This window comes from Struthio camelus, chromosome 2 (genome assembly GCF_040807025.1).
Source record: "Struthio camelus isolate bStrCam1 chromosome 2, bStrCam1.hap1, whole genome shotgun sequence".
Lineage (NCBI taxonomy): Eukaryota > Metazoa > Chordata > Aves > Struthioniformes > Struthionidae > Struthio > Struthio camelus.
The window spans coordinates 158,510,943-158,533,712 of record NC_090943.1 but is presented as its reverse complement, the minus strand read 5'-3'; the positions used below and the strand labels follow the sequence as shown (position 1 = coordinate 158,533,712).

Genomic DNA, 22,770 nt, shown 5'->3' with positions numbered 1-22,770 from the left:
AGATATGGACCATGTGATTTGTTGGTCTTTTCCTGGAACAGATCATTGTCTTAGTTGTTGAGCTTATTTCAAGTTCGGCAGACATGTGTCCTCATCCCAGTGTTTAATACCAACATAAATTGCTGTTTTCCAGAGATAGAAGGCTTGGAAGCAGGGAGGCTGCTGTTTTTCCCGGTCTGGAGTCCAGGCTGGCTGCCTTTGGGAGTCCATGCCCTCTCCTCACTGCTGCCCACCAGAGCTGACCTAAGGGAGGCACTTTGACTGCACAATTAGAGATGGTCTCTACTTAGCTTATTCTGGGGACATTGTCAGACCCTGCAGCCCAGTATGGGAAAAGCTCTTCAAGGGCTCTGTTTCTATTGCCACTTTTCCTTCCCTTTCAAAGACTTGTTTAAAACATAGAAGTTTTCACTCTGCAGCCTTGTCTCTTGTCCTGTCCTGAACTCGGTATTGTGAGAGCTTTGCAAAAGTTTCCTAGAATCAGTGCCTTGTAAGGGTTGCTGGTTCAAGCTGCATGTGGCTTTGACCTTCACACAGGTGGGAAGTGGATGGCTGCTTGCATTCCTCTTTTTCAGGATGGCAGTCATGCTGTTTTCACTTGGCATTCATAAAGTGTGCTGTATGCTCGACTGGAATAAAAAGTAGCTACCAACTTCTTGGCCAGAGAGAAGCTGTCTTTTGGCACAAGTTTAGAATCACTGCCTGAAATGGACAGGGTCATGGGTAATTTCACTAGGGCTAAGAGTCAGGGGTAACACAGGACAACTTGAACTGCTGCTTGTGGAACAAGGCTGATCTGATTTGGCCAACCAAAGACAGATCAAACTGCTTGGATCTGTGCAGTCCAAAGCACTAGAAAGCTAAACGAGAGTTAACAGACGGTAAAATCCAAATGCTGAATTCCCTGAACTTAGTTTGTTGGTAACTGCCCAAAGATTTCTGCAAAATTACTTAAACTTTGCAGGAACTCGAACACTTTCAAAGAAAAATAAATTTACTGCAGCTCTGTAGGGACAACGGTTTTCCAAATACAGCAAGACCAAAGAGCATAACAGCAGTGGGGCTGACGCTCCTCATGCCGAGTTTGAATTTGACCTCTTGTCTCTGCCATGAAGGGGTTCTGCTCTAGGAGTATATCTACAGTGTAATGGAAAATGTAATTGCTTTAAGAGTGCTTTTCACGGGGGTAGCCCAAGAACTACTAATGAATGTGGACTATCACCTGCTTTAGTTAGACACAGACTCCCGGCTGGGGTTGTGTACGTGCTGCAAGTGAGCTTGTGGATGCATCCTTGTGCTACAGTTATGTCTCTAACTGCAGCCATGGGCTCAGTAACATGATCTGTGAAAGGGCAAGCCCTTTCTCATCTCTATTCTTGTTTACCTGTGTTTTTCTGTCCAGTCCTGTCAGGGCTCGTATTACGTGAACATTTAAAAACAATGACCCTGTTATTCCACAATTCAAAACAGAATTCCAATATAATTTCAACTTTTTTTTTAAGGGTTAATTTTCAACCGGATCTGTTTGTGCTCTGTGCCACCATGCAAGACTAGGGCTCCAGAAGTTGGGTGATGATGCTGGGGGGATTCCCCATCTGGTGGCAGCATGAGCATTGATTAATACAAGCCACCCCTGAAAGCAGACTCTTGCCTGGAAGCCCCTGAAAACTGAGAGCAGTGGGCTGCAAGTGCACGGGCGTTCTGATCCTTCTTGTTGCTGCAGTTATTTAATAAATCACCGTTTCTGTAAAGTTATTAAGGACATATTCTTCCCAGGAAAAGAGAATGCCTTACTGAAAATTTTGAATGAAGTGAAGACAAATGCTCCTTTACAGTTTTAATTTTAATATAACTGGATTAGGTCCAGTAAGATCTAGAAGAACTGAGCATGATGCAGAGAAGAGGTATGTCCAGGGCACATGTGGACTGAAGGGCAAAGATGCACAATTTTTTCATGAATATGAATATAACATTGTCCAGGTATAATTGCCATTTACTATAGCTTCAATGTGGAAATGATCTTTCCTCAGACTGTGCCAAACTTGTTTCAGTTAAAACTAGTGTGTGAAAAATTCAGGCGTGACGTGAATAATGTAGGCTCAGATGATGATTTTAAGTGGCTGCCTCAGCAAGATATAGTGGTCTTGAATGTATTTCAAGCAGCTGATTTAAAGTAAACCAGAGGGTTTGCGATTACCAAGTAAGGGAACTGTTTTGGCTTAAATTGTAATGAAATGAATGAAATGCAGCATGCATAAATAAGGTACACGGGGAGGAAATATCCTAGTTACATACACAGTACTGGCCTTTAAGCTATTACTGCTTAAATGGGTTTTGAAATAATTTGGATAGTTCTTTGCAAAGGAAATTTACTACTGTCAGGGTATAAATTTGTATTGCATGCTTACTTTAATTTTGAGGCCTTCTGATTTTTGATTGTTCTCGCTCCCCTGCCTTGTGTATATGTATTCATCTAATAAAGAAGAGAGAGAGAAGGATAAGGAGGATAACCAGAGGTAGGGAATGGCTTTCATTAAAGAAAGATCAAACAAACCAAGGCTGCTTGAATGGACTAAGTAGAGGGGAATACAGAAGAGGCTTATAAAATCATGAAAGGTATACAGAAATGGGAAGAGAATGGATTAATAACTTGTTTTCACAGTATGAGAACTTTACCGTAGCCTCAGTGAAATTGGCAGGCTTAACATAAACAAAAGAAAAATACATCCATGCAGTGTGATTACGCTGTGGAACTAGCTGCTGCAAGCTTTTGTGGAAGCCATAAAAATAGATGGGTTCAAAGAAAAGATTTGATAGATTCATGGAGATTGTTTCCATCATTCCCATCAATCACTGTTCTGGGTGAGCTCAGAAAGCTCTTAAACTGAGTAAGGAGTCCTCCTCCACTTCCTTTGCTCCCCCACTCACCATGTCTACCCTTTTTTGTATGTGCTTTCCCAAAGCATTTTCTATTGACTGCTCCTGGTGGTAGAATACTGGGATAGAGGGACCTTTATTCTGACCCTGAGTAGCTTTATGTTATGATCTTAAACGTGTAGCAGTCTCCTAACCGAACATCCAAAAATTGAACACTGAAGTGCTCAGGTGAAATATGGCACCTGGTGAAAATTAAGTGGTATCCTGGGGGAACGCCTAGCCATGCATCTCAGTGCTTTGCATTAAAAGCAATACAGATGTTTAGGGCTTAGATTGTTTATGGCATAGCTGGTAAAGCACCGATTCACTGCTACAGAATCTGCATGGGTTTGTTACTCCAAGTGTTTGAATTAAAAATTGCAGTCTTCAGCCTGCATCCCTATTTCTAGGTTCAGCGTAGAAGAATGTGTCTTGAAAACATTTTCTTTTGATTTTAGGGGGACGTTAAAGACCTGAACACGTTCTAATCCTCTTATATTTTCCTCATTAGATTTGGATTACTGCAGCCAAGCAAGGGGTGAAAGCTGGCACGTTCTTCTGGTCTGTGTAAGTGCCTTCTGTTTTCTGGAGACTTGTAACGAATAATTCAGAATTAATTTCATACAAGTGTTTATTAACCTATTTTCCTTCCTCTGAGCTTTCAGCGTCTGCCTTGTTGGAGGCTGCATCTGTAACCCTCTCCTATTTCCTTTGTGTGATATTTCTCATAACTAAAACAAATGCTACAATTTGCTATTTTACGTTCATACACTGATTTTTAGCAATTGTCTCAAAAAAAGATATGTCTGTCAAAAATTATTTTCCTTCATTTGTCTGTGTTTTATTGCCCCTTAGTTTTGCTAGTAATATTTTCTAGATCTTTGAGTATTTGTGGAAGACTCTTTTGTTGTCCTCCTATGTCATTTGACATCAGCACCCTAATTGCCTCAAAAGCTCACCCCTTAAAATAGACACTCGTTTTATGTTTCAGTCTGTTTGACCTCTGAATAAGATATCTAAATCTCCTTTCTTAAAAACAGTCTTGAGGATCTCTTCTGTTCCAAATTATTTTTCCCTTGTCCCAGCTAAGTAGTATCTTCCTAAATGAAAATGAAGGAAATTTTGATCATTTCTGAGTTCTGGGGAATTTCTGTGGATCAACCTGTCATTTTGGTGGCATGATCCCATTAGTGAAGAGAATGGGCAAACGGTGAAGATTGAAGTACCAAGGGGTTTGCCTATTTTTTTGAATTCCATTAAGAATAATACTGTTTGCTACTCTAGCTTCAATCTAGTGCTCTACAAAACAAAGGAATTTATATAATTCTAAAGATTACAACCAGACAGTTGTCATAAACACCTGAGCTGGTGGTCATTTGCATTGGGATATAAAATGTTACGGAAGGTAACCAGTTACAGTTCATATGAATGCCAATATGAAGAGAGGGATTCAGCCACTTTACGTATGAATGATACGTATCCTCCTTGAAACTATGCTATTTAATTTGAGGCAGCGAATTTTTAGATTGACTGTCTTTCAGGAAAACATAAATGTTGAACGATTTTAATCTCAAATGACTTAAATGGAATAATGCAGATTTTTGAAATTGCACCTCTAATAAAAATTTACAAACTAGGTAATACCCGAGAATATTATTCAGCTTTATGGCATTGCCCAGTTATATGCAATACCATAAAGTGGAACGATAATCTTAAATATGGCCCAGTTTGCTAATTTTTAGCATAAATTCTTGTTCTTATAGTTGTTTTGTAACAGAAAGTTGTCTGCATAGCAGGAGACTCGGGACCACTGTTGCTCCACAAGGCAAAAAATGGCTGTTGGCATCCTTATTTCACTGTTGAATGTGCTTCCAAATAACGTTGAGTTGGATACAACATGGTGAATCCAGGATGGTTGAATTTGATTCCTGGCTTAGGAGTCTGCTGTTGATCTGATGGAGTCTGGATCAACAAACGCTACTATTTTTTAGTAATAGCATGGTCAGTGGCCTGTAGAGCTTGCTCAAGATGAGATCTTTTGAAGTTTAACAGCTTGTTTATAAGGTTAGTCATTCTCATAGCATGAATTTTGGCCTTAGCAGCCAAGCGAGAAGTCTCAGGATACAAACAATGAAATAGGATGAACATGTTTTGCAGAGTGAGAAGTTGTCAAAGTTGTGCAAGTTACTGTGCTGCTGGCCTGATGTTCCAAATGGACCTGTTTTGATTTATGCTGGCTTTAGCCCTTGGTTCAGTTTCTAGTAAGTCAATGGGAACTCTTCCAGTATCTTCAAGACTACCAGAGAAGGATGATTGTGTAAACTTGTACTGACATGAGCAATTTCATGATTTTTATTCATGCCAGCTATCCATCTGACTTCAATGGCAACACTGTTGTGAATAAAAACTGCTTACCTAGGTTAACTACAGGAATGGATCCTTCTTCACGCAGTTAAACTTACCACCTTGAGTTCTCACTCCAGTGGCAAGCATTTAATTATCTTTCTTTTGGAATATGTGGACATCCAGCAGATCTGAAGTAATTCTGTTTGCAAAATAAGAATCACTACCAAATGAGGAAAGAGAAGATACAAAATACTAAAAGAAAATGACATTATGATGTTTGGTCTTGATCATGTCAGGATCAGTTCATATAGTGTGGCTTTTTTGAATGCTTTTTGTATTCTATGATAACAAGGCATACTTTTTGCATTTTTTTGGTCCAGTGTCATCCCTCATGAACGCAGAATATTAACAATACTGCAGTGGTTAACCCTTCCGGATAATGAAAGGTAATTCACTTATGGTCATCTGTTGCTGCATAATGGCCCCTTTTCACGTCCCTAAAAGTAGCTAGAAGAGTAAGGGGAAATTTTATTTTTACAATTTTTTTTTGTAGTCTGTTGTAGTATTACAAAGTTGAAGACTTTTGTTTTTTTTGAATCCCAGCTTTTAATCGTCAGCATTTTGATTCTTCTCAATAAATTTATGGTATGAATTTCTTTCCTGTCAAGAAACATTTAGTTACGTGGATTAAGTTGCATTGTTCTTATCCTGCTGAGTCAAATAATGGTTTAACAACCTTAACAGGCGATGGCAGTTGCAGAACTGTACCCCGAAACTGTACTGGGAAAATTCTAAGATGTTAATTATCACTACTTTTTTAGTACACGAGTTCTCACATGCTGCTGGCTGCAAAGCTCATGCGAGCTGCTGTTACGATCTCTCTTACAACAGTAAGAAAAGAGAGTGTGTCCTCAGATGGTACCCCGTGAGCCTCCCTGCATGTGTGCTTGGATTTAATGAATTTGTAGAACAACTAATTGCTTAATCATACCATGGAAACATATGACTGAACAACAGTTTCTTTCCATAAAGCCAGCTCTAGCTGAAAGTTGACTTGATTTGACTTGACCTGGCAGGTTTGAGGTTTTTTGTTGTTATTGAAGGAAAGCTATGTGAACAAGGCTTTTCTTTCTTTCAGGCCTTACGCTTATGCTTTCTACTCTGAACAACCAGATACTGCTGGCCACAGATATGGTCCTTTCAACTCAGAGGTTAGTACAGCTTTTCTTCTGTATGAAAAGCACATGTCTTGAATACATTTTTGGAATAACAGCCACTGCTCAGGAGTAACGTTCTTAGCAACTTTTTTTCTCCTGTTTCTGCAGTATGCTCCCCCTCTGCCAGAGAAAACAAAGTTATTGTTTTAAGGATTTATCATCTGAGGTTCACTTTTAAGAAGGAACTGCCAATGCCTTTCACGAGACTATTTCTCTGTGTGATATAATGGAAAGATTTCCTTGGCAAAGACATGAAATTAATTGGGTTCAACAGCACAATTTAACATTCCTCAAACAATTTATCCTTCCTGAAAGTAATAAAAATATCATACAGAAAATGTTGAAGGAAAAGGCAGAGAAGGAAAAAGGTTTCTTTAAGGCTGATATCATGCAATACCCAAACTGATAATTCCAGTCTGTCATGAACTGTAAAAAGCCTGCTATTTCTAATTTCATATAGGCCCTACAAAGGTTCAGGAATTCTGCCAATACTATTTCCCTAAGACTGGACTGTTGAGTTTGGAAAACGTTTTGAAGCGCTGAAAGGTATTTTAATGACAAATTACGTTCAAAACACTGTAGTAGTTTAACCCCTTGTTTGGGTTTTCAGTAGCTGACTAAAAGGAATACATACTGCTTCCCTTCCAAGACTGTACAGTTTACAGCACTTAGACTATGCAGTTGACTGGGATTTGTCAGGAGGTAAAACAAATTTTGTGCTTAGGGTGGTTGGGACCTGAACATCTGGCAAAACTCTTCTGGTTTCAATGCAAAATGTCTGCCCACAGATCACAGTCATGAGACTTCAGGAGGTTTTATATGTCTTCTAGAACAGCCAGGTACCCAGCAGTAGTTTCTTACTTGTGTGCTTGAAACACCATACTGGAGGACAACACTGGCCACCTGCGTGCATCTTAGTGTTGTCCTTTGGCTCAGATCAGGAGAGATGGCTGACTTGGTCAAACAGGTTGTTGGGCATAAGGGTTCTCTGGTTCTGATACAGCTCAAGGATGTGTAACTCAGTGGTGCTTTATAGTTCCTCTTCTTATTGAAGTGTTACAAATATTACTTGTGCCTTATGACTGACAACTCTAATTTTATTTATCTGTAGACAATCACTTCCTTCTGAACAGAGTTGTGGGGCTCTTTCCATGGACTTAAAGGAGGCTATGAAGATAACATTGAATTTTTTCTTTTAATTTGAGCCTTTAGCAAGCCAGTTAAGAGTCTGATGCTGAGTAATCTAGTTTCAGGTTAATTATAGGTGTCTAAAAAGTTAAAGGTAATTGTATCATCCTAACAAAAATCATTACAAAAGCAAAAAGCCCTAAGGCTGTTGTTGCTTGAGGGTGGTTCTGGAGAGTTATCTAAAGTTTGGCCTCTAATTGCAAGGAAAAGCTTAGCCTCTTAGTAAGTGTAAATTCACAGCTTATGAAAGTTTTACAAATAACTTGATTTATGCCACTCGTGTAAAACACAAGAAGAGCATGAAACTGATTTTTAGCGAATTGAGAACAGATGATTTAGTAGATGAGCATGTACGGGCTTACAGATTAAATAATGGCCATAACTTTGTGAATGGAAATTTAACTAAATGAATACAGCTGTGTAAGTATACAGATGGTGAGATTTGTTAGGGGCCTGGTTTCAGGACAGAGAAGCTAGGGAGTTTTTATACTGTTTCTCTTTACACTTTGTTTTCAGTATAATTTTTAGGAGCTATAAAACTTGCATAAATCAGCTGGGAAGGAAGTCCTCAAAGGGATCCCTTTCAGCTGCTTCCTTGATACTGAGAGCATGACCTCCCTGTGAAATCATGCTTTTCTTGTATACAGCTGGCAGCAGTTAGACAGTTGGACTAGTCCTGACCACTTCATTTTTCTTCATGCAAAGGCAGATCAGCAAAACAATAAGGTTTGAAAACAAGCTCTGAACAATTATCTGCTATATTTAAGATGGGCTTCTGATTTCTTCTTTTGAACAGTGAACATCTTATTGTGAGCTTTTCTTGCTGCATTTAATAGCTTGAGGAATAATTTTACATCTTGAAATCCTTCAAATGTCTGTTAGAGTAAAGTGGATGTTTACCAGAGATTCTTATTCCAAGTAATGCTCTAAACGTATCTTAAATGTATAATCCTAAAGGTCTAATGGCGTTCACTGCTGATCATCTTCAGCTTCCGGTGACTTCAGCTGATGGCACTCGGAACTACATAGGGTATGCACAACAGCATAAGTCCAGAGTGCCTTAAAAGCTAGGAGTAAAGTGAATTAGAAGCACTTAAACCTTATGGGTGAATTGCCAGTGTTGTTCATATAAATGGAACACAGGTTATGGCCAGTGACCACTGCAGTAACTTTTCATGTCCTCTAACGTCATGAGTCTCAATGTACATGGAACTGGTTGTCCAGATATTATTTTGGTGGGACATGAATAAACTTCTTAGGATGTATTTTTAGGAAGTTCTGTTTTATTTTCAGGAACAGTTGATGTGAGTTATCGAATATATGCTTGCTCTTGATTTACTTCTGCAAATTATTTTCTTTCCCTCTGTGCTTCTGCAGTTGAACTCTGGTAGGTTGGTTCTTCTGGGTCAAGAAGTAGAGCTTTGGCTGGCTAGTTACCCTTGTGATGTTACAGTTCCCTTCTGTAAGCGAGGAGGGATGTTCCCTCCTCCATAACTTTACTCTGACTCTTCTCAAGCAAGACTAAGATTTGGCTGGTTAATAAGAACTTGGCTTTTATTTTTTTCTCCAAGCTAACTTTTTTTGGATATAAAATATTCTAGAAATATATTACTGTAAGAGCTCTAAAACACGTCGAAAATTGGCATTGCTAGGCCGTTCCTGCTGCTCCTCTAACATGTTGTCTTGAGACGGCTATTTTCGGTGTTCAAAACTCCTGGGTTTCCTGCGCTCGTGTGTTTCTGGCATTGTGAAGCTCTGTCTGAGTTTATTCAGAGAGAGTAAAACAAGAATCCTTCCTTTCCCTGCTGCTCCTCTCATCAGGACTGCACAAAGCTTGAAGCGTTTTAAAAAAGAAAACTCTGGTGCTGCTTTATTAAAATGCCTTTCTGGAGAGAGACGAATGAGACTGGACTAGAATCTCCTTTCCAGCTGCTTGCCTTGGAAGCAATGAAACAGCATGGCAGATGGTAACATCCCCTTCCTTCCCCTTCCCTATTTACATAACTCTGTAACTGAACAACTGTGGGAAGCTGACTAAATACTTAGAAGTAAATATCATCATAAATCACCAACTCTTCTCAAGCCCATTCAGCGTGCTCCGTTATACTTAGCATACTGTAGTTACTCTACTGTCTCCCAGTAGGCGTCATCTATCGCTGCTTTCCTGAGCAGTGCTGAGAGCCTCCAACTTGTGTTGGAGTCAACGGGAGCTGTACAGTTTAAAAGTGTCAGTGAGTTAAATAATGGGATGGTAGCTTTTCCAGTCAAGTCTTAAAAAGACTTTTTCACTTCTGTAAGTCTATCTCAGTGATCTGTGCGTTTGTGCAAAAAAAAAACCCCAAAACGAAACAAAAATACTCCACAGTTTTACCCATATGAGATGTTGTACTGAAAGTGCTAGGAAATGCAGTTCTCAAATTAGGCATAAAACTGGTACAAGGCAGGTGGTAGTGCCCTGCCCAGTTGATTTGAAGGAGGTAAGCTCTATGACCTGCAGTCCCCAGATAGTGGCTAGAAGGGCTCAGGTGATTTCGGTGGGATGCATGGGCTGGCATAGAATGGTGGCACTGGCTAATGCTACTGATAAGGGTACGTGATGTCACTGATTCAGCCAAAAAGTGCGTGTAGAAAGCCGTTCCTGCGGGGCAGGTGCTAGTACTCATGCTTGAACCATCAACCAAGTGAGATGTTGCATTTCCACCTACGCTCTCCCCCAAGCACTCATTAAGTAAAGTTCATTGCAGACAATTTATATCGATAGTCTTTTGATAATATTAGTGGATTAGTACTTGATGAATAAAAAATAACCAAAACTGTATCCTTTCAAAAAACATAAGCCCCAGCTACCCTCTCCTGAAATACCAATTTCATTTGCTTTTATGCTGTCTGCTCTCATAACTGCTATTCTGCTTTCAGTACAATTTGGTGGATTCCTCTTTAAAGAGAGGCAGATCCTAAATTGTCCAAATGCCTAAATTTTTGAAGAGGCCACTATATTTGTGCTCGAGGATTAGCTGACACAGGTAGCTTTGCTATCTGATGTGAGTCAAGACAGGCTTTTTTTCTGAGTCCAGCCATCTCTCCCCGCCAGTACAGGAGAGTAGTTATGGCTCCTCTCTTACTCCGCCTAAGAGACCTAAGAGAAAGCTTGCTCCTAAGAGGAGACAGGAAAGACCAGTTGCAGCTCCAAAGAAAAGAAGAAGAAAAGTACATAGAGTGGATCAATATGCTGCGCAAGCTCGCCGGAAGAAAGTAAGTTCACGTGTGTTCCAAAACTTTATGACAAAAGTGCCATTTTTTAGGCACTTCTCTAGCTTTACTTTTTCAATTTGGGAGTTCCCTCGATGCTTCAGGTTGGGACTTTGCCGACAGAACTTCTGTAGGTGTACTGAAGGACCCAAAGGAAAGCAGCCAAAAAGACCAAGTTTTCTGGGAACTATTCTTCTTGTTTCAGACTGTTTGCTTTAGGGAAAGTCATCTTTAAAATCTCCTTTAAAACCCAGCCATCAACTGGAGGCAATGCTCAGATAAATCCCTGGGAAGACACTATCGGAGCTGCCAACCCTTGTGATCTATTATACACTCTGTGATACTTGGTAGCCACTTTAACTCCCCAACTCTTGGAAGTCTCATGATTATTTGAGACTCTGTCTGTAATTATCCTGATTATGGAGAAATCCTGAAAATGTGACTCTCAGAAACTAAAAGGAAATCTTTGAAAAGCTATTTTAAAAATAACTATTTTAAAACCAATTTGTGATTTTTTTTTTGAGGGCAAGGGATTCTTGATTACATGATTTCTGAATGCCAGATTGCAATAGAAGTGTGCAGTGATGTATAAGTCTGTTTTCACAAGAAAAATGTCAACTGGAAATTGCTTCATCAGGGAAGATGCAAGTAGAGGAAAATGGTATTCCTTAGCGCACTGCCTTTCTCCACCTGGCACTAATTAACACAATGGGAGGGGTTACAGACAACTTTAGTGTTTTTTTTTCATTTAGGAATTTTAACTAAACAGTTCAAATAAACAACCTAAATGTTCCTCCTTTAGGCTTCAAGCAAAAGCCTTGACACTCTGCTGTATTTTGCAAGAGGCCAGAGATAGTCTTCTCTATAAGTGTGTGTGTGTTTTAACTTGTTGCATGTGTTGTAAGGATTCATCTTAAAATAGGGAAGGGGCAGACAGGGACACAAAAGGCTTCAAGAAAGTTGTCAGGTATAAGAAAGCTGAAAAATTTCAGAGTACTTTTAGCATTGATTTACTTGAGAGAAGAGCTGATAACTGCTATGGACAATATTGCTCTTATTAATTTATCTGACAACTTATACTGCTCTGGCATTAAGTATTCTAAGTAGCCTATAACATTCTTCTTGATGTGAGCATATGCGATTCTTTCTTTCTTTCTCGCAATGAAAAGTTTATCCTAACTTTTTATCCGTTTCAGAACTCTTCATGAAAAGTCTACTCTGAATTTATCATTAGAATTTCAGAAGAAAACCCATCCCATTGTTACACATGGTATTTCCCATCACATATGCAAGTTAGTCTTTCGGTGCTGTTCAGGAGCAACAGAATGTAGTATAGGCCAGGATCCTACAAAGGAAAGAAATAATAGGATATAGTGAAATTAATTCTTCCTCCACATCAAGCTTCTTCCAAAGGAAAACTCAGAAGAGAATATAATTATGGTCTGCATATCTCAGATCCCATGACTAATGCTTTCCTAATGATCCCCTCTTTCTTCTAGTACCATCTCAGATATCCATACATCTTCAAAGACAAAATGCTTCCGTACAGCTTCCCAGATTCCTGAGACCAACATATAACTGAGGAAAGGTACATGCCAGACTTTTTTTTTTTTTGGAACAGCTTTGGAAGTTGCATCTGGGAAAGCACATGACTTGTGAAAACAGCATGTAAATGAAAAAAAACCTTGCCCGGATGTGCAACCTACAGCTGGCCTTACCCTGCAGTGACCGTTTTGGGAAAAAACCTGAGTTCAGGATAGAAAAATAAAAGTTAGCTAAGGTTTAAAAACTAGAGGGAGAAAGAATGCAATTAAATGAAGGAATACAGGTGAGAGCCTTCCTCTGAGCTGCTCTGAACACAGGTAGAAAGGGCAGAACCGGAGTTTTTTGTGGCTTGCTTGTGTGAGCTTTCTGTTTCTTTTAAGAACAGAATTTTTCATCTGTATTGACTTTCTTTTAGTTTCAGAAGTGTCTCTGCAGACCTACAGATGAAATTGGTGAAGAGAGCAGCTAAACAAATTAACATCGCTCATGAATCCTTGAAATCTCTGTAAACTTTGTTGCTCTTTTCTTAGGAAAGAAGCCTCAAGTCCACTGAGAAAAGTGAACATTAATGGGAAATCCATCTGGATTTCCAGTTTTCCTGAAGATTTGAATTCTGAGAAAAAGTTGTATTTCCTTAGGCGATTGATGTTATACGGATAGTTTCATAAAAATGGAATTCCCATTCATTGAAAAAAAAAACAAAAAACCCTCATTGTTTGACTCTCGGCGAATGTTGAAACACACAGTTGTCTTGTAGCCGTATTTTCTTCTGTTTTCTAAACTCAGAATGTTTCATGCTTTTAACAATACTAACTACTTAGTCTTCCTGAATCAAAATATTTCAAAATCTCACTCTGTGCCTGAACCACTACTGTGTGTTGCAGAAATTGTTTTTCTTGTTCCACACTGTGATTCCATCTCCTGTGAGCAGTTTCTTCATGTAGTTACAGTGCCACATGGGAGATGACGTTTCCTGTGTCATCTTATAAATTATCAGGCTCATATATCATCTCTTAATGATTCAGAAGAGGGACAATTTCTGAACTTTCTCTTTCTGGGTCATAGTCAAGTGGTGTTTGTTTTTTCTTCTCAGAAAATTCTGCCCAAATCTATTTTTTCCTCATCCAGAATTTGTTATCATTCTGTTTTTTCACTGGGAGAATATTTTGTTCCAGATACTTGGACCAGCCAAATCAAACAGAGAAGTGAGAAGGAAGTCAGCATACTGTGACAAGAAATATTTTCTTCTCAAAACCGAAGCAAAATCCAAGTCTTCTGCCTAAAATCTTACTTTAAAATATTTCTCTTCTCTCTGCCATCTGGTAAAAATGTTTTATTCTCTCATGAGTGAAAATTGTATCCTGTGAGCCTATTTTAGTGTTTTCTGTTTTGTTTCTTAATGAAAAAAGAAACTTAAATGAAGAAATCACAGCACTGTATCTACGTCTTTTGGGGCCTGCTGACGATTTTGCCAAAACTGTCCTCTGAGATGTTGGAAACTTGGCTTTGGAGCAGATGAATGCCTCCCTCCGAGCTCCATGTTCTACTGAAGTCAAGTGACTTGCATATAGTCATCCTAGTATCAGATATCTTTTGAGATGAATTTTAGTAAGTGTCTTGGGATATGAATCCTGAGTCAAAAGCTTCATTTCATGTCCATGTTTGAACTATACTATTCACATAAAACAGCCAGTTAAAAGCAGAGTTATTTATCTAGAAGAAACAAACTGAATCCCAAAGTCACATGCATTTTTCTGATTTCTTGGTATTTAGTTTTGCCAAATGTGCAAGGTTCTTTGGGAGGCCTAGAAGCAGCCATAAACATCTTTTGCTGTCTTGTGTCTTTTACTGTCTTCCCAGCAGGGCTTTCTCAGGAAGAAACCATGGTGTGGATAGAGGAAAGGAGTTATAAATTGTAGGTGTAACAGCTCAGCCAAGGCTTTGCCTCTTGACCTGGATGTTTATCCTATCAGAGTTGTGCCAAAGGACCTCCGTTTGTACTAAAAGGGGGAACGTTGCAATGACAGCAGTAACTTTTTCTGTTTGTGCATGTTTATACAGATGATGGTAAATCCCCTGAGGGAGATTGACAAGACAGTAGGACAACTCATGGATGGACTGAAACAGTTGAAACTACATCGATGTGTCAATGTCATATTTGTTGGTGATCACGGTAAAATAAAAAAATACTCTTTATTGCTATAGAATTGCTTGAGTAATACATCCGTACATATAATGGGTGGCCTAAGTCCCATTTAAGATGTTTTTGTGCTGTTTTTTTTAGAAGTTTAAGTCCTAAAACACAACCAGTCAGTGTAGAGTTGCCATTCAACTCTCCTGTTCATTTTCACTGGGATACACTTCTCTTTAATTTCGTTGATCTTGACCTTTAAATCTTCATATAGAGTTTTTCAAAGCTTGCCATTTTTGATGTCACTTCCAAGTGCAACTTTCCCAGCAGATAGCAGAAGACTATAATATGCCTTGAGTATTTTTTTTGGTAGTCTTCATGGAAGAAAACAATTTAGTAGCCTTGTTCTCTGTTTCATGAGGGGAGGAGTAAAGGTTTGGAGCAAAACGTTTTCATGGCAATTAGTGAGATGAGCTATCTTAACAGGAAAAAGAGTGGAATATATGTGAGGGACTGTGTCTCAATAGAGAAAGTCATCAAAAGTCATCAAGGAAGGAGAAAAGGGGATAAAAGATATCTAGGGGATAGATGGAGGGTCACCACAAAAAGCAGATATATGATTTGGTAGGTTAATTCTTCTGAAAACATTATAATGAGAAGAAATAGTAAATGCTAGCAAAGACAATAGGAAAAAGAAAATTTTATTAAAAAAAAAAGTGGCCATATTTGAGATAAACCTGTTCTGACATAACATTTCAGTGACATATCCAGAGTCCACAAATTAGTCAGATGTTAATCATTTGTAAGGAGTACTGTTTTGTTCGTGTCTTTGTTTATGAAAATCTCACAAGATGTGCTAGATTAGCAATAAAATGGATTAAGCCTCCTGTCTGGTTGTGGGGAGAGAAGGATACGGGACAGCACAAATTTACAGAGGAGGTAGTTTTGTGCTGAGAACTGGACTGTGCCTGTCAATACGTTCCTCCAAGCCACAAACTAGGAGAGAATTGTTTATCTGAGGCTGGCTTAGAACAGACCACCAACAGACAATACCTTTTGTGTGTGACTTCTCTTTGTTTAAAAAAAAAAAAAAAAATCCCCAAAGTAGTATACTAAACTAGAAACAGACTTGGATTTTTCCATGAGTTTAATTTGGAGATGTGACAGTGCACACATGGTATATGTGGTGATTGTTTCTACAGTGTTGAGACTGGTATTTCTCTCATGTAGGCAAGTGTTAAAAGCATCCCTAATTTGGCTCCTTCTGGTGTCCAATGTTGTAATTAGATGACTGGAAAGAAGAGGAATAGGATTAGTTACCAAAACGAAAAGAATACTTAAAATAGTCTGTTTGGGGTGTCTTGCACGCTGTTTTGGAAACATGTTTGTTCAGTCTGGATTAATTTTGCATTTTCCTTCTGCAGGGATGGAAGACACTACTTGTGAAAGAACTGAATTTTTAAGCAACTATCTGACTAATGTGGAAGATATCATTTTATTGCCTGGCTCCTTAGGGCGAATTCGCCCTAGATCTAGCAATAATCTGAAATGTAAGTTAATTTAATCATATCATTTATGTCCTGAACACTAGACCTCATCCCTTCCTTGGGCCGATGTAGCCCAAAGGGTGTAAGTTTGCCTGGCGTTGACAGGACATTCAGAGGAAAGACAGCCTAGAATTGGCTGCTCTTCACCCTCCTGTCAATGAAAACAGGACTTGAGGGGTATAAAAAAAGTGTCTTTTACCTTTTCTGACCTAATGGATTAAGTGAATTGTTAATTCTGAATTGAGTAGCCTCTTCAAACTTTGGGCGTGGATGAGGAACAGAGTGGGTTGCTAAACAGCCAAGATGGACTGGGGGTGCTGAAGGATATAAGGGCACTGTAAAGTGTACGTTTGAGCCAAGGGGGCTCAAAGTTCAACTCAAGTTCAACTTACCGCTTTGTTGTATTACACTATTAAAAGCTGATCCTGACTTGGTGTTTGAGATCAGGTGGCCTTATATGAGAGTGCTGAGGGCTCTGGCAGGTGTCCTCTGGGGAGGCTAACTGTGTTTTATGACACTACTGCCCCCATCTGCCCTGACCACTCTGCTGAGGATTACCACCTCCAGAGCAGTGGCACCAGGACGGGGCTTGTGCCAGCACCTTGACTGCTCTGCTTCAGTGTAGCAGTGCAAATGTGGCTTTGCCAGCAGTTTAAGCTACCATACAAACTGTGAAACTCAAAAGCTAAACCATAAGTACCCGTGCTTTTGCAAAGTATACTAAAAGGATGAGAGCTTTTGGTGGAGGGGACCACCAGATAGCGGGGACAGCCAACTGACCCCTCACAATACTTTGGATATACTTTGATTTAAGACAGATTTTGCAAGAAATTGTTTTCTGAAGATTAAAGATCTCTAGAATGATAGCAGAAACCATGAAAAGATGATTTTTATTTACTATGATCTCATTTATCTGAATATTTGTACTGTAGGAATGTAAGATGTGCGTGTAAAGATCTGTTGAAAACAGAATGTATGTTGATAAAACTCACTGGACTAACACAAAGACTGAATTTCTGCACTTCAGAGTCTACTAAAAATTTATATTTCAATTTTTCTGAGAAGATTTTTTTTTTTTTAAAGAACTTTCAGTCCTTGGATTCCCAAATTGCTGAGCAAGATTAGTTTTCTTTGGAGGATGAATGGCAATATCTTCCAAAAAGATCAGCTAGTGTGATTGACCTCTGAGTCATACTTCAGGTTTTCCCGCAACACCATTCTCCTCTTTTGGCTTCTGTCCCCAGCCTCCTAGTCCGAATACTTGCAATTGCTTATAAATTAACAGTTTGAACATAGGACAAAGAAGCATATTTCTTGGTCATGGAAATGGAGTTTGGCTCATTAAATGGCTAATTACCAGCAGTTTTATTGCTCTGCTAATTTCCTAATTTCCTAATGCTGCTCCAAGGCTTACAGGCACACCTTTGCAATGATAGATTCAATAGATCTGGGATTCAATAGAGCTTATTTCAAGGTAAGCACGATCATGCCTTAAGCAATCAGAAAGAGTTAAGAAAGATGAAACTCTACCTTCTTTTAACCTGTTCCTTCTCTTTAGACTGAAGAATGCTCTTTCTTCACCCTGGAAGAAGTCAGAGTTAGTGTGGGCTGTTGTTGGGTTGAGCTTTGCTACGTCTTGCACAGCCCTTTAATAATCCTAAGACTTATCCAGACTATTTCACTGTTGCTTTTCGCTTACTCTATAGTAGCTTACTGAAATGTATAATGCTAAAAGAGGCAAAAAATGTAGCACATTTATCTTACTGTTTCTAAGGAAATGCATTGTTGTGTTCAAATGTGCTTTCAAAATATTTTGGGAATGGCCTTACATTTTAAAGGGAAGCAGACATAATACTTGAAATGGAATGTCTTTAAAAAATAGAATAAACATTAAGCTTAGGCCCAAATCCTAAAACACCGAGCAACATGCAACGTTACTTGAGCAACAAAATACTGAGTAAAGGGAACACAGTTAAATTTTAGTTCATATTCAGAATATCCTATCTGATATAGAGTATATTTTTAGTAATGATCAGACAACTTTTAAGAGGAACCCTTTTAATAATATGACATGTAATTTCTTCAGCAGATGGTTCACCTTTTGATATCTTTGTCCTTTTTTTTTATTTACTTAACAGATGACCCTAAAGTGATCGTTGCCAACCTTACAGTAAGTATTTAGGACCGAGATGTATGTCTATAGTGCACTGCTGACTTCACACCTTACTTTGGGACATTATTTGGCATTCCCTGCTCACTCTTTAGGCAGGAAAACCAATCATTAGTGCGAATAAAGAGTGTTAAATAGGGCCCTTCATGAGTAGAGATTAATGTTTGTCATGAATTCCACTGTTTGCTACTGTAGTAGCTTTTATAACCTTTTCGGGTAGTGCTGAGCCAGAATCTCCATGACTGTCCTGACTCCCTGAATTGAGTCTATTTATTCGTTCCTTCAGAAATGGAAAGTAATCTTTTCAAGTAAATATTTTACTAGCACTTTGAAGATGCTGAAAAAGTTCATTTGATAGCCCTCAACCGTTACCCTGTCTTTCATGGGAAAAAAACATTTAAAATAAATGCCAATTTTTATCAAATTTAGTAAATATACCTGTAGACAAGATATATACAAGATATATACAAGCATTTAGCTTTCCTTTGAAGTTTATGCTTTGGTCAAGTTAGAACAAAGTTCTTCATCTGTAAGCTAAGTGTGATGTTTGGCATGATGCTTTTGAAAAGACTGTCATGAGAATGAAGTTTTCCAGATACGTCATTGAATGACCCCCTATGCACTGATCTTGCACAAATATTGCACAGACAGGGCTCTGCGGGATACTGTGCATGTTCATGTCGTTTTCAAGGCATGATCAGTAATGTGTTTAGCAGCTTGATTTCTGTAGTTGAAGGTTACGTGTACCTTGCACCTCACTGACAACAGTGTTGTTTGTAACCGCTTCATTTTCAGTGTAGAAAGCCAGACCAGCACTTTAAGCCTTACTTGAAACAGCACCTTCCTAAACGCTTGCACTATGCTTACAACCGAAGAATTGAAGACGTCCATTTACTGGTGGATCGCAAATGGCACGTGGCAAGGTAAACTGTTGCTTATGCTTTTATCCTGATTTTCACCCTGGTTTTCGGAGGAAAAAAGGCCCCTGGGATCTGTCAGCATCCCCCTCCTGCTGCCTGGGAACAAGAAGAGTTTTGAACTCCTGGTGAGGTTCAATCACGTTTGATGCAGGGACGGGTGTCTCAGAACAGGAAATTGTAGTGAAGTTTAGGAAAAGCAATAGCGAGACAGAGAGGAGAAACACAGATTAGTTCCCCCAAATAGCTGTGTGCTTTTTGACTGATTAGCTCATATATACCTCGCATATATTTTATTTGGTCAACTCATTTATTAAGGTGCAAGCTTATCCCAGCTGGGGAGTGGGGAACATGGGAGGAAGTGGAAGGCATAGGTGACCAGGGGAGGTTTGAGAACATGGGACTGAGTCGTGGAATGGGTAAAAGGAAAGAAAATGGAGATTCTGAGAGGGTGGCAGAGTGGCTAAAAGCCTGAGAATATGTGGAAGACCCTGAGGGTATTACGGGATGGCCATCCCAGTGCACGCAAGAGAGCGCTGTGCTGTGAAACTAATCCGCAGGAAACCAGGATGCTTCAGTGCTGCTGCTCAGTGAAAACCTTGTTTTGGTTTGTTCTTCCCCAAATGTGTCTGAATTTTCAGTTGTAAAACACGGGCAATTTTTTATAAACTCAGTTAGCTAGTGACTGATCGAGGAAAAACGAGTTGGCGCTTAAAACTACTGAGAAAACACAAGTGCAATAGCCTTTGTTTATGAATTGCACGCCCTTTTCTAGTTCAATATACGTTCTTTTTGTCCCTTTGATCTTTTGACACTTGTTGCATGTTACAGTGTTAAGAATGACTGGGTCTTTAGCCATAAAATTGACTCAGTGGTTCTTGGAAGATGACACAGATTTGGCTCATAGTATTCTGTTATGGGCTTTAAATTACAGTAGTTTTTGTTGCCTGCATTGCTGCCAGGCAAACACACAGTGTGTTGTAAGTGCCTTTTGACATCTGTGCTTATCTTCTCGTGAATTATGCAAGGATCACCCTGCTGAAGCAGTGAATGAGAAACCCCAGTTGCTTTCTTGCATAACTCTACTAGGTTTTGGCTATTTTCCTTGTACAGTTTCTGTGGCTAGGGTTCACGTACATTTCAGAGAATTAGACTCTGAGTTTTAGGCCTATAAAATTTTTAGTTTTAAGAATTTTACTGAAACTGACTGGATCAAAGTGGCATACCCAAGCTGATTTACATTTGCTATTTTTCTTATTATTCATCTCAAGTTTTTTTTGGCTTATTTACTGACGAGATTTTCTGAAATCTGGTTCACCATAAGTCATCTGTCAATATAACTGTAATTGATTGCATATTCATAGCCAGGAAAAGGGTAGTTCTAGAGTTGATTGTTGTAACTCCAGTAATTTACAAGGTCAAAATCAAACTTTGGCTGAGTATCAGTTTTACAAGGATGAAGAAATTAACCTGTAGGATAATCCACTCCATTATGTGCGTTATCTATACATTTCATGTCCCTCACAAAACGAAATGTAAAGTAGTACTCTGGAAGGAGCTTTACTTATCGTTCCTATGTACAGTACTTATTTTTCCAGATATTTTTCTTCATTACAATCTTTCTCATCTTTTCCCTCTCTCCTTTTTCTTTTCCCTCCAGCTTTGCTGCTGTTTCCGTTTTTTTTTTTAATTGGGTTAAAGGCCAACAGGTGAAAGGACTTTAAAACACTGCCATTGGCACAGCATTTACAGCCTCTGTTGGCCTTTTACTGATTGGGAGAGCATGATCCTCAATACCTCCAGTGTGCAGGAGATGATGTGATATGAGAAAGTCTGCTAAAATAAGTAAACAGATATTAAAGCTGTTATCAGTGGATAAGAGCTGGCTTTTAGGTTTGCACCCCCATATCCTGGGAGCACAGGGAGAAACCGTGTCTTTGGGGAGGAGAATAATGAAATTGAATATCCTTCTGAGAGACCACAGTTAAAAGGATGATCCACTTGCATAACCAGCTACGGTACCCCCCTCGGAGTTTTGCTGGGGTCACACGTTTCCTTCTTGTCCTGGTTACTGGCGAGCGTCACGCTCTGCTCGCTTCGGGGGAGTGCTGGAGTTGCAAAGTCTGACTGCGTTCTTTAGAGCCAAACTGCCACAAAACCGAGAGGTGGCTTTAAATTACCGATGGGATTGTCAGGTGAGCCTGCGCCCCCCTCTACTTGCAAAAGATGAGCAACTTACTGCCTTTGAAATTCTGTCCCTCCTGTCCCAAAAGTACATTGTTCGGTCAGCAGCCATAACTACAACCCTGAGAAACTTGCTAATGCTTTTTCAATTTAGGAAAGCTGTGGATGTTTACAAGAAACCAACAGGAAAATGTTTCTTCCATGGAGACCATGGCTATGACAATAAGATAAACAGCATGCAGGTATGAGCAGTGCAAAAACCTTTATGGGTGGGTCACTGGTGGCAGAAGAAATTAGAGGTCTCTAAAATGTAAATATTCACTGAAAAAAAATCTACCATTTAACTCTCTTATTTTGTATTCTTCTTTTTGTTTTCCTAAAGACTGTCTTTATAGGTTACGGCCCTACATTTAAATACAAGACCAAAGTACCTCCTTTTGAAAATATTGAACTTTACAACGTCATGTGTGGTAAGCTACCTGCTGAATGAATTGTGAAAAAAGCACGATGCTTTAGCTAACAGGGCTTTCAGGGATCCATGTAGGCACATGACAGCTCATGTCCTGACTCCCTCCCTGTATCCTGTCCCTATTCCCTCCTTCTCAGGCACTCATCCTTTGGCTAGGAGGGCAGAACACACGTCTCAGGCTGGGGTTTGTTGTATTCTAGCAATTGGCCAATAAAGGGTATTAACATAATTTGGCTGCTTGCAGCTTGGCAGAGATCGAATATGCACCACTACAGTATGTGGTGTCCATGCTTCGTTAGTCTAAGAAGGCAATTTGCACCCAAAGATTGCTTCTGCCCCTGCACGTCTCAAGGAGCAGCTCAGGGACATCACTCAGTTTTCTACAGCATCTCCTGATAACGATTTTATTGTACTCTTTCTGTAGCAGTGAAGTAGAGTCTGATGTTGTATGCAGATACTGGTCATGATCTTTTCTTAACGCTGATTTTCCAGGGGATAGAACTTTCGACACTGAAAGTGTAATTCACTCATTTAAATTTTTTAAAATCATGAAATACCAAAAGGGTAACTATCCTTTATCTGTAAAGCTGGTGACTAGTAACTCTCTATTCCAGGTGGCTGGTGTGAAGGTCTGTGGGTATGCACTGGAACCTGCAGAAGTAGTTATAATAAAGCTGTTTTCCAATATCTTCATGCGAATTAACCTTCTTGTCATTAAGACTACCCTACTATTCAGGCATGACTTGAAGTTTTAGGATGTGGACAAAATGTTAGCATTTTGGTTACATTAAAAGCATTTACTAGCGTGTCATAGATGTAAAGACTATTACAAATAAATCGTTTAGCTCAGTAGATATGTTACTGGATACATATGTTTGCAATCTAACCATC

General features: G+C 39.3%; 1 protein-coding gene across 10 annotated transcripts in view; it reads left to right on the top strand.

Moving 5' to 3' along the window:
- Window positions 1–22,770, top strand: part of ENPP2 (ectonucleotide pyrophosphatase/phosphodiesterase 2) — a 70,887-nt gene that overhangs the window by 33,259 nt on the left and 14,858 nt on the right. For all 10 annotated transcript variants that reach the window (XM_068933173.1, XM_068933175.1, XM_068933174.1 and 7 more), the window contains exons 9-17: window positions 3,428–3,483; window positions 5,643–5,708; window positions 6,401–6,473; window positions 14,523–14,634; window positions 16,017–16,142; window positions 18,278–18,309; window positions 19,105–19,232; window positions 21,565–21,652; window positions 21,793–21,880. In XM_068933173.1, the coding sequence (XP_068789274.1) occupies window positions 3,428–3,483; window positions 5,643–5,708; window positions 6,401–6,473; window positions 14,523–14,634; window positions 16,017–16,142; window positions 18,278–18,309; window positions 19,105–19,232; window positions 21,565–21,652; window positions 21,793–21,880 (769 nt within the window). The remainder of the gene's footprint in view (window positions 1–3,427; window positions 3,484–5,642; window positions 5,709–6,400; window positions 6,474–14,522; window positions 14,635–16,016; window positions 16,143–18,277; window positions 18,310–19,104; window positions 19,233–21,564; window positions 21,653–21,792; window positions 21,881–22,770) is intronic.